This window comes from Callorhinchus milii, unplaced genomic scaffold (genome assembly GCF_018977255.1).
Source record: "Callorhinchus milii isolate IMCB2004 unplaced genomic scaffold, IMCB_Cmil_1.0 Scaffold26, whole genome shotgun sequence".
Lineage (NCBI taxonomy): Eukaryota > Metazoa > Chordata > Chondrichthyes > Chimaeriformes > Callorhinchidae > Callorhinchus > Callorhinchus milii.
In genome coordinates, this window is record NW_024704767.1 from 5,110,696 (window position 1) to 5,122,568 (window position 11,873).

At 39.7% G+C, this 11,873-nt stretch overlaps 1 protein-coding gene across 1 annotated transcript; it reads left to right on the forward strand.

Annotated features, from left to right (window-relative positions):
* The first annotated feature begins 2,934 nt into the window (after nucleotides 1-2,934).
* Nucleotides 2,935-10,254, forward strand: stard5 (StAR-related lipid transfer (START) domain containing 5). Its single transcript, XM_007907123.2, has 6 exons — nucleotides 2,935-3,280; nucleotides 6,949-6,998; nucleotides 7,430-7,562; nucleotides 8,083-8,200; nucleotides 8,457-8,550; nucleotides 9,049-10,254. The coding sequence occupies exons 1-6, from the start codon at nucleotides 3,191-3,193 to the stop codon at nucleotides 9,188-9,190; spliced, it is 627 nt and encodes a 208-aa protein (XP_007905314.1). The 5' UTR covers nucleotides 2,935-3,190; the 3' UTR covers nucleotides 9,191-10,254.
* The last annotated feature ends 1,619 nt before the right edge of the window (nucleotides 10,255-11,873 follow it).

Genomic DNA, 11,873 nt, shown 5'->3' on the forward strand with positions numbered 1-11,873 from the left:
TGTTATGCTGCAGTACATTCTTGTGTGATCAAAAATCGTATTTTGCTTCATGTCACAGTACAGTGCCAGCCTTCCTAGGTCAATCCACTTAGTGTCTCTTTGAAAAGATTATCCCTACTACTTTCTGAGAATTCTGCATTAGAGCAAAATGCAGCATAATACTAACAGGAGAGTACCACTGTTAGCAGTACAGTACTGGTTCTGATAGTGCAGCTGTGCGTGCTTGTTTTTTTATAGATATATATATAAATATTTGTGGGTACAAGCTACTGCCTTTTTTTTACATTGAATAAAATAAACTAAGTCAGCAGTTTTATTTTTAACCATTGCCATGTGAGCAGGCTGTACAGGCTGGATGTTTCTGAAATGGTTCATGAATTGCACAAAGGGCACTATTGGGAAACACGGGGATAAGTCAGGTGACTCTGCACCCAGGACATTTTTCAATTGCATTGATTTCATGCTGCCACTAGGATCTTCCAGTCATTGGGGTTTATTCTCCTTGTATATTTGGGATAAATATTTCTTGTTTATAAATAAGTCTTAGTTTTATTAATCACGAAGGAACATCTTAGGCAAACCTTAGGCAAGTTTTCTTACTCCACACGCCACTGTTTATCTAGCAGTAAGTAGGAACCCGGTTGTTAGTCAATTGGCGGATTGTTTTCTGGGGGTAATAATCCCTCAAAACTAATTACAAATAATAATTTGGTCACTCAATCCAGGACTGTTTATGGGAAACTGATGTGTGCAATTGGCTGCCGCGTTTTGCCCATAAAAATAGGCAATTCACTTTACAGTATATTCTGTGAAGCGCTTTGAGATGTCTCAGCGATGTGATAAGGCACTATATCAAATGCAAGGATCATTTTATTTTCATGTTATAACATTGTATTAACTAATTGCTGATTCAAACTAGTTAACCTTTCTGGTGACCGGGAGAGCAATTACAGCCTGTTTTTATTATTTATGCCGGTAAACTAACAATCAACCTAATTGCAAGCACTGTAATGGACTATTGCAGCTTTTTCTTCAGCACTCTGCTTTCACTTTTCTTCATAAAATTCAGCAGATATTTTTCTTTTAAGGTAAAAATGAAACTATATGTCCTCTCTGTAATGCTTTAGTTTTGGTATTTTACAAAATGCTGGCAGAAAAGATGGGAGTGCTCTTAAAAATAGCCGAGCGCTTTATAGACATAGCTGAAAATTTGAAAACGAAAATATCTGCTTAGACCTCAGAATACAGTTTATTTCGCTTTTAGAAGATTGGTGAGGAGAAATTTAACCTGGATCTAAATTTACTCTACGTCGCAACAAGAATTTGGCAAATTCTTAATACTTAATTTTGAATCTGGTTTTCTGTAAATTCTTTAAGAAAGACAGAAAACTGACTTCAAAGTTGAAGCTGAATTCAACATTTTGACACATTCTGGGCACTCAAAAATGCTATGCTATGGAATTTCTCCACAATAGTTTGTAGTTGGTGACCTTGTCCAGCAGATTGTAAGGGATCAATAAATGATTCAATCATAAATGGATAAGGCTATAGTTTTCTGTGTGACTTGCTGTAGATTTCCAGGCTTTCTGATTTTCTTTCAGATTTACCACATTTCATTTCTTAATTTTTACTTAGCAGCTTTATCCTATAAATATGTGGAAATATATGAAAAGATAAAGGCTTCCTCAAATCTCCACTCCACGATTTATTGGCCCTTTCCCACAAAATGCATGCATGACCATCATCTTGATTTTCAATATGTTTGTCAGTTCCTTGAGATGTAAAACATCAAGCGATGAATAATTCATTTTTATTCACATTGGAGGACGTCCCTTTGGAAATTGAGCTTTCAGAAAATGAGCTCCAAAATTGACTGTATTTACAAAGACGTTTCAAAGCGCTTCAGAGGAATAGTAATAATAATCCTTGCATTTGATAAATAGCACTATATCACGTCTTCAAGACCTCTCAAAGCGCTTCACAGAATATAAAGTGAATTGACTGTAAATTTTGTGGGCGAAACACGGCAGCCAGTCGCGCACAACAGTGGATTGAATGACCAATTTCTTTTAGAAAAAGAATTATTACCCCGGTAAAGCGATCCGCCGAACCGCTTAAGAACCATGTTCCTACTCACGGCTAGGTAAAAAGAGGATATACTGTAAAGTGGATCGACTGTGTGTAATTTTTGTGGGATTTCTGGGATGTCTAAAGTGTTAAGAAAACAAGAGCAAATCTGCGGCCGAGCTACTGTGGCTCCTCCTGGCACCGAGTCAAACCAAACCCAACCCAACCCTGTCTCTGCCACTTCCAATGAATGAACAACGCCCTTTGCAGGCCAGAGAAGAGGTGCTTGACGTTGACGATGACGACGATAACAACGCAAGGTGATGTGACAGGCTCCTTTGTAATGAGAAGAGACGGGTCGGAAATTGGCTGGCTGAGAGCAAGTCGCGCCACCTCTGCGGCTCTCGAGCAAAATCACCGTCAACCTGGGAGGGTGGGTCAAGGTGGGGAACTTGTAGGTAGATGCAGCAAACAAACAAAAAAAAACAACACCACCCACCCCATCCCACCCACCTCCCTCCCCAAGTGTTGGGTACCCAACAGTGGCTGTGACTGCACCACTGCTGCTTCCCCCAGTGCCAGCCCCCAACTCAGCCCCGCCCCCCCCACCACCACCGAGCTGTCAATCACCCCGAGGGTGGGCGGAGGGGGGGAGCGCGAAGCCTGACGGGAGTTGTAGTCGATCGACTCCCCGCCACCCCCCCCCTCCACTCCCCCATCCGGGTCGGTCGGAGGAAGCCCACCCGCCGCGCGCAGGAGACTACAACTCCCGGCAGCCCACGCGGCGCCCACGTGTCATCCCGCCTCCCTCCCGCCTCAGACGCCGCCGGCTGTCGTTGACGCACCGCGTGAAGGAGTTGAGGCGGTGGGGCGGTTCACGTCTAAGGGAAGGCCGAGCAGAGCCGGAGACACAGATGATGCGAGTCTCTCGGTGGGGAGGGCGGCGGCTCCTCGGCTTGTAACTGCGGCTCTCGGGGAGTGGCTGAGGTGGGAAGACGGACAGTTGGTTGCGCCTCTCTCCCTCCCTCCCTCCTCCTCTCCTCTCCCTCCCGCCCTCCCTCCCCACCACCTTGACCGGCCTCAGGTGATGAGCGGTTGAGAGGTTGTCAAGACAGAAACCATCATGAATTACAAAGAAGAAGCCAATAAAGTAGCCGAGAAGCTGCTGGGATACAGGAGAGATCAGAGCGGGTGGACATTGTGTAAAAAGACGGTGAGTTATCCCTCCCTCTTCCCCCCTCTCTTCCTCCTCTCTCCCTCTTCCCTCTCTCCCTCTTCATTCTCTCTCCCTCTTCATCCTCTCTCCCTCTTCATCTTCCTTTCCCCCCTCTCTCCCTCCTCTCTCCCTCTTCATCCCCCCCTCCCTCTTCCCCCCTCACACTCCCTCTTCCCTCCCCTCACTCCCTCTTATTCCCTCTCTCCTTTCCCCCCTCTCTCCTTCTTCACTCTCCCTCTTCACCCCCTCTCCCTTTCCCCCTCTTCCCTTCCCCCCCTCTCCCTCTTCACCCCCTCTTTCCCTATTCCCCCCCTCTCTCCCTCTCCACCCCACTCCCTCTTCACCCCTCTCTCCCTATTCCCCCCCCCTCCCTCTCCCCCTCCTCCCCCCCCCTCCCTCTCCCCCCCCCCCCCCCCCCCCCCCCCCCCCTTTCCCTCTCTCCCTCTTCCTCCCTCTCCCCCAAGCATCTCAAGTTGGACATTTGCCCAGCTCCAGGGTGTGCATATGCAATGGGATAAGACATTCACCTGCACTGTTTGTTGAGGATCTCGTTTCCATTCGTTTTAGTCAAAATCTCTTACACAAATTGAAATGTATAAATGAGTAAGACAACAGTGCGAGTGCATATTATAGATCTGTTAATGAGTATCATTTGGATGCTGTGAGAAACTGAAATCTATTTGATTTGAAGCCATGATTTTGAAAGGGGTTGCGAACACCTTAAAATGGTCCTGGGGGCCTCTGTACCTCCTACTTCAGAGATGGTTTTGGAAGAGGAGTTGGTCAGCGACCTCTGATTGACTGGGTTAACTCCAGGCCCCAAGGGTCTGAAGATCAGCGTAGCCTGTCAATCAACCCCCCACCCAGTGCATGTCCTCTCAACTGTGTGTCAGCAATGCCATTGAAGACTCAGTTTGGTTTGGATACTCTTTAAGTCTGGTGATAGGTCAGACACTTGACTGACCCAAAAAAAGGCATAAATGGACATGCATCTTGAAGCGCCTTGGGACGTCCTCCCAACGTGAAAGGCGCTATACAAATGTAATCTTGTTGTTGTTGAACTCTCACAGCCTTTCTAACAAACTATATGAGTGTGTATGTGAAGGAAATAATTACAAAATGAAAGGGTTAACCAGTTGTGTCCATTGATTAATCGTACCTTTTAGCTAGAGCTGTTTGTCAGCTCCTGAGTAAATCTTATTATTCATGTTTCAAGGATAACCACAAATCTAGTTGCTGCAGCGAGTAGCGTATTCATGCTAGTTATTAGGTTTCCATGTAATAATGCATCTAAGCAAGCTAAATGTGGGTTTTAAATGAAAGCAGTGGGACTTTCATTAAATAGATTAATATAGAGTTTGGTAGAATATGATTTTAAAAATTATGTTTTGGGGGTATAATGTGTAACTTTGTAATTGAAGATTAATTCCACTGAACTTCTCTATTAGAGAACATATGGTAAATCTGTGGTGTATAAGCTTCATTAAAATAAACAAATATGACTAGGCATTATTCCGGAGTACTACACTGTGTATGTTTCTGCCAATATGTTTGTAAATAATCAAAAATTCTCCTGATATTTAGTACAGCGGCAGTTTTGTGATGTATAAAGGCTTATTAAGACACAGCTGTGGCTATATTGTAGGTTAGGAATGAATTATGAAAACAACTGAGAGGATTAATAGGCTAGGGAAATTGCATCCTCTCTGAGCATGCTGATTGAACAGATATACATATCTGATTCATGAAAAAAATTAAACAACCAATTGGAGAGTGATATCTATGTTAGTAGCCTGTAGAAGCTCCATGGTTGGTGCCAGTCTGCTTGTCTTGGATGGAGTGGGCGGCTGAGAATTGTATGTGTACAATATACATTCTATGTTTTTCATTCAGCAATGGAAGGAGTTATGTGTGATTGTACTCAGAAGCCAGTACATCCAAGTTATAAGAATAGTTATCCACCGTTCCTTTAACAACAACAACAACTTGTATTTATATAGCGGCCCTCATGCAGGGTAGCGCCCCAGATGCTTTAACCATTGTATTGCATTAATATAATCTACAATATGAAGCAAAGGAAATGCACAGGAAACGGATTTCAGTTACTTGACTCTTTGTTTTATACAGATTTTCAGTATAACACTTTGGTTTTAAGTTCCATCAAATACACTGTTTCAGCTTGTTGTCCATATGTTAGACGCTTACTTGTGCACTAGTTAATTAGTTACCTTAGCTAATACCCTTTTTTGTACTTTGCTTATTCTATTTGGATCTGGAAATCTCTGGCAAACCAATAGTGTGCATGACACTCGATCCTGCAGATCTAATGGGTAGAGTCAACATACTTTTTAACTAGGTAACACAATTCCTGAAAGGTATGGTGGTGGGGAGCAGAGATATAACTGTCTAACTTATTGATTTCTAACTTCAGACCATTTTCCGTAACATTGTATGCCCATTTTACCTTTGTCAGAAATATTTGCCTGCAGCAATTGTATACTTTTTAATTATATAACATAATTACAATCACTGAAATGGAATGAGATCATGGTTGTAATAATTACTGCAACAGAATAGAATTTGCTTACTTGGTAAATTTTGAATATAAACTTAAACCGTGCAAAATGCATTGCTTTACGTAAGATGCTGCTGTATTTATTGTTGGGTGTCTCCATGGCTCAGTTGGTAGCCCTCTTGCTGCTGAGTTAGAGGTTGTGGGTTCCTTTCGGTGTCTGGATGCAAATCTCCCGAATAAAAATTGGTCATTCAGTTCATGGCTGTTTGTGGGACACTGCTGTGAGCAAATTTGGCCGTTGTGTTCACCTACAAAATTTTCAGTCAATAAACTTGACAGTAAATCCTGTGAAGCACTTTGACACACCCTTCCAAATGTGAAATGCACTATATCAAGTCCAAATGCAAAGATTATTATTCATTGGTTGCATTTTATTATCACACTATCAGTGAGAAAAAGTACAGATTAAAGCACCCCTTTGCCAAATCTCTATTCTAGCCATAAATGTAATCCTCATCTCCCTGTGCTTGGCACTTAAATGCTTTCTGACTATTCTAAATCACCTCCTATCTTACTCCAACCAAACATACAAAATTTAGGATCTGTATCAGCCACTGTTCAGTACAGAACATCAGTGTTAACATATTCATACCTTCACTATCTCTTCTATGTTTGCACTCCGTGTTTCTTTTTCATTCTGTTTGTTTAAAAACAGAGTTGAAATTTCACACCCTCCTGTTGCTATTTCGTCAAATTATTTTCCCTAAATAACAATAAAATTACATTTATATTGTGCCTTTCAGGTCAGAAGGACGTCCCAAGGCACTGGACAGCATTTTATTACCCATCATCCAGTGTCTATTTGTGTCATCAGTTCTAATTACTTCCTAAATCCTTTTTTTAAATTTTGGCTTGCTCTCTGTTTTCTTTAGGGACCCTGCAAGCCACCATTTCAGTTTTGTTGAAGGGTCACAGTGAGGATGTCACTGAGGGCTCTGACCCTGGCAAAAGTTACCTTAAATTATTTCCTCACATTGCACTTGTAAATGTTGACACATTAGCATGAAATATGCTTTTTTGTTTTGAGTTTATAAGGCTTTCTGCACAAATATCCAAATAAACTTAATGATTTAATTTTGTTGTTTGATAGAATGACGTTTCTGTCTTCTGGAGACCGTCCACAGAATTTGCAGGAAACTTGTGAGTGTGCAAACGATTATACATGAATGTTTATTTGCCAACAGTTCTATTGAACATTGGCAACTTCAACAAGTTTGTTAAAGGAGCAATCCATTTTAAATAACCTTTGCCTTGTTATATGCTGCCCCTATACTCAAATACCAGTTAATTTTAACTAAGTTGTTTAGTTGTAATAATCACATCTAAATGCACAGAATGTTGCACACCTTTTAGTCCCACAATTGTCAAAGCAAAGTTTCAGGTACACAAATATGTGAACCAATTTCATATCAACAATATTAGACTTCTACATTCTGAGCCTATTCATAATATATATGTGGTTTGATTCCTGCTTGTAACTTGGTTGAGAAATGATTTACAGATTTTATCAATAAAGTAGTTATTGTTCTAATGCCATCTGATTGCCATTTCTCTTGTGGTTTTACATTTAGATACAAAGGAGAAGGAATCGTTAAATCATCACCAGAACGAGTCTGGGAGTGCCTGAAGCCAGATCCAGATGGGTTAAGGGTGAAGTGGGATAAAAATGTTAAAGCATTTGAAGTGATCGAAATTATCGATAATGTAAGTTTGTTAACTACTATGTTAAAATTCCATGATATGAAAAAAAATGCATACTTATAGTTTAAATTGTATTGGAAATTTAGATATAGAAACTGCTTCAAAGTAAAATAGCTGTGCAGGCTGCAAACAACTAACAGGCATGTCCATTGAGAATTCCTGTTGAATATGCTGCATGTGAAAAAGAATATGGCTTATTCAATATCTACAACCTTGGGCAAGTTTCCTTACTTCACATGCCTGATAATAATCCCTCAAGAAACCAAAAACAATAAAATTGGTCACTTCAATCCACGACTGTTTGTGAGACACTGCTGTGCGCAATTGGCTGCTGCATTTCGCCCACAAATATACAGTCAATTCAGTTTACAGTATATTCTGTGAAGCGCTTTGAGACGTCTAGACGCTATATCAAATGCAAGGATTATTATTACAACTACAAGAGTGAGAAAGTGAAGTGAATTAACTGCTGAACTGGATGTAACCTCTAATCCTAAGATTCTTTGTTTTTCATTCTCTTCAGGCTATATCTGTATGTAGGACTATTACACCGTCAGCAGCTGTGGGTCTAATCTCTCCAAGAGATTTTGTGGATGTTATTTTTAGCAAAAAATATGAGGATGGAACGGCATCCTCAAATGGTAACTAACACACAAAACACTCTTAGCTGTCGTATAATGGAGAAGTTCTTTTTGTCACATTTATTTTTACATATCGTTTTTTTTAATTCTCTGCTTAATTACTACACAGAATACAGTAAACTTTGCATAGAGCCGCAGTTCAAATGTTGAAAATGCAAGACTTTAATTGTGCTTAGTTTCACATTCCAATTAGTTTTTAGAATGTGATTTACTTTCATTATTCCAAGAAACTGAAGATGCTCTGTTTCATTGGCAGCTGTTCACGTAGAACATCCAGGTTGTCCTCCTAAGCCTCACTTTGTTAGAGGGTTTAACCATCCCTGCGGATGTTGCTGTGTTCCCATTCCTGGGTAAGAATCCAATCTTATTATTGTTTATTTTCATTAAAAAGCAGCAAATAGTCTGTTGTTGCTTTCTCCTAGAAACTTGTGTGTTTATGATTTGAACCAAAATCTTTAATTTTCTTCAATTACTCTGCACCAGGGGTGCAGTGTGCCTCATGGTCTTAGCCTAGTTTATATCATTGATTTAATATCAGATGTTTTTAAATTTAGTTTTAATTATAAGTTTACTACAATTTTTATCCAATCCTTAAAATGCTGAGAGGCATAAACGATGTATTTAAACAGGGTATTTAAATTCAGCTGTGAAAGTAGAACTGGAGGTTTGTAGTCAGGAGTTAATTATAAAACTATATCGTGGCATGGTCTTGCAATAGTCAACTTCAGTCTTTCATTGGAGCAAAGTAGCGGCATAGCATGGAGCGTTTTTATTTTAAGTGGAACAGAAGAATGCTAGTAATTGTAGAGTTGTGTTCACAACAATGTGCTTTTGTCTTTTATTCTCAGGGAACCTGGAAAAACACACTTGATCACTTTCTTCCAGACTGACCTCGGGGGCTACCTCCCACAATCAGTGGTCGAGTCTTTCTTTCCATCCAGTATGGCTGAATTTTACAGCAATCTGACAAAAGTTTTGAAGACTGTTTAACATTTGATTTTTTTTCTCTCTCTTTTCCCCTCCCACATGCTTTCCGTCCCAAAATACCAATAAATAATTTCACCACATTCAGTAATATTCAGACACCACTCTTCCAGCGTGCTCCAAAGCCACCCGAAGCAGCCTCACCATCCCTTCTTGCTCACACAATTACAATACCCTAAATGCCGGTAAATGCTTGTACTGGCACTGTAATTACACTTAGCTGTAAATTCTGGCTCGCTAGACAGGATCTCCTACCCCAACTCCCCCGCCCTCCCCCCCAATAGTCCGGCCAGCCAGGGTTTAAGTGTACAAAATCTGCATCATTTTAGGGCACATATCGCCAAGTAGACAGGAAGTGTGATTTTCAATATTATTTTCCATAAGGACCAAAATTACCTGAAATTCTGAAATAGCCACACAGATTTAAACAAAACAAAAGCACTTTGTAATATTTTTTCATCGATATGAAAATTTCTTTTATGCACTGCGTGGGTTTTAAATATAAAAATTTTTATTTGCTAAAGTGCTGCCAAAACGATAAACACTCATATTAAATATTTGTATTTTTCTAACATTAATTTATAACCCCAAAAAGGGATTTGCAGTAACACAGTGCACTAGCATGCATCTGAAGGGTCATGAAGCAGATTGAATACATTAGAACAAAAGACTGCACTAACCTTTTTGAGTATAGGTTGACCCTCAGAACTTTCATATTGGCGTCTTAAAAAGAGTCCTAGTGGCATTACTGATGTGTGGTCACTGGCAAAAGCGTCTCCTACAGAAATGGAGTGTACTCTAGGGAATCCCCAGTGGTGTGCAGAGTTGAGAAACTTGTGCTCCAATGAGATCTTGTGACGCTGTGCCTTACAGAGGACATCCTGTAACAACACTATTTACATTGCACGCATTGTTGTCAGGGATGATTCAGCAATTTGCCATCAATGAGCTTTGTAGGAACCAATATGCACTTGAACAAATGTTAGAGCAACATACAGAACTGTAATATTCTCCAAATAGAGTTACATTTATATAATAATGATCTTTGCATTTGGTATAGCATCTTTCACATCTGGAGTGCACCTTAAAGTACTTCACAGGATATATTGTAAAATGTTTTGGTGTTTTAGTAGGCAAATGCAACAAGTTGACAAATCGCATTCAGCCTGATAGTGAAAATGTCAAAATTGCTGCCCTTAAAGGAGTGAGGATTTTCTCACTCAGAATCTGAATAAATGACCACATTCATAAATATGTGCAATAAATCTCCCCACAAAACTTTCTGTTCCTTTGTCCTAACAATTTTGTAACCAGGCTGAGTGACTAGATGTCATGGCGTACCAGTGTTAAGGTAACTGACTCTAAACTGTGTTAAGGAATTTTGTGCTCCAGAAATGCTCTGGGAGGTTATTCTACAAACCACGAAGTAAGAAATCAATTCATATTATCTGATCCACCCCTCTAAAATATTTGAGTAATTTAGTACAGGTACCTTGCATGAATATAGCAGAAAGAGTCTTAAGTGTTACATTATGAATATCTGCTCCAAGCAAAACCAGTCTGATTGTACAGCTGTTTGTCTTGTATCTTCACTTTTTACAGAATCACAGTGATTTTTCTTTTGTCATCTTAATTTATTCCTCCTCCAAACTGGCACAAGTCTATTGAATTGGACTTTGTTTCCTGATGACTTGAATCTCTTGTTTTACAAGATATTATATAGCTGATTTATGCTGATAAAGATATTTGAATCTTTAAAATAGTGCGATGAATTTGGTCTGTATGAAATTCAAACACTAATCAAAGTTTAAATACTCTTATCAGCCAGTGGAAGGGTTAAATGTATTTACCTATCAAATATCAGAGCACAATTTTAAACTCATGTACATGTATCGACTCTCATAGCATCAAAGTGCTTTTCCCCAAAAAAGTTCAAGTGATGTGAATTTTTATTTTGTTAATTTAAATTTTGTTTTGTGAAGTTCAATGTTTTTTCATTTGCTACTTTTTTTTAACTACTGTATATTGAGATTTTGGTGGTGTTGATATGAACTCATTTGTTTGAAAGCATCTTTCTTCATTGCTTCATAAACTGAAGATGTCTATTCCACACTGTGTGCTTGGCAATTAATGTTGGAAAAATGGCAACATTAAAAGTTCTTACTTGAATGTTGATTGTGAAATTGGTCTGATTGAAAACAAAAGGAACAATTCTTTATAATCTCTTTGAAAAAGATGGTAAGGAATTTTATTTATCTTACATAAATGCAGGTAGCAAAATCACAGAATGATAAGACAGGATTTTGCAATATGCAGGGTGTTCTACTTGTCTCGTCTCAAGCTCCCTATGTAACCTGTGCAGTGGGAATTATCAGATTGAGTCATTTTCCACAGATGCAATATGTGCTCCCATCTGATCCTTAAATATAGGATATTGGCAGCAGAGAGCTTTATAGCCAGCACAGCTATCAGGACAATAAGGAAAATGTTCGGTAGTCAGAGTATGGGACCAATCAGTCTTAGGCCTCAGGTACGTTTTCTGCTCTTTGCAGACTAGGATTTAGTTGAGCAACTGAAGACAGAAGGGAAGGCAATTATTATTCTATTTGAACTGAAAACACTTGCTAGACAGCAGACTCAGTACCATTCATTATCAATATTCAATCCAATGAGCAAGCCCAGAATCTGA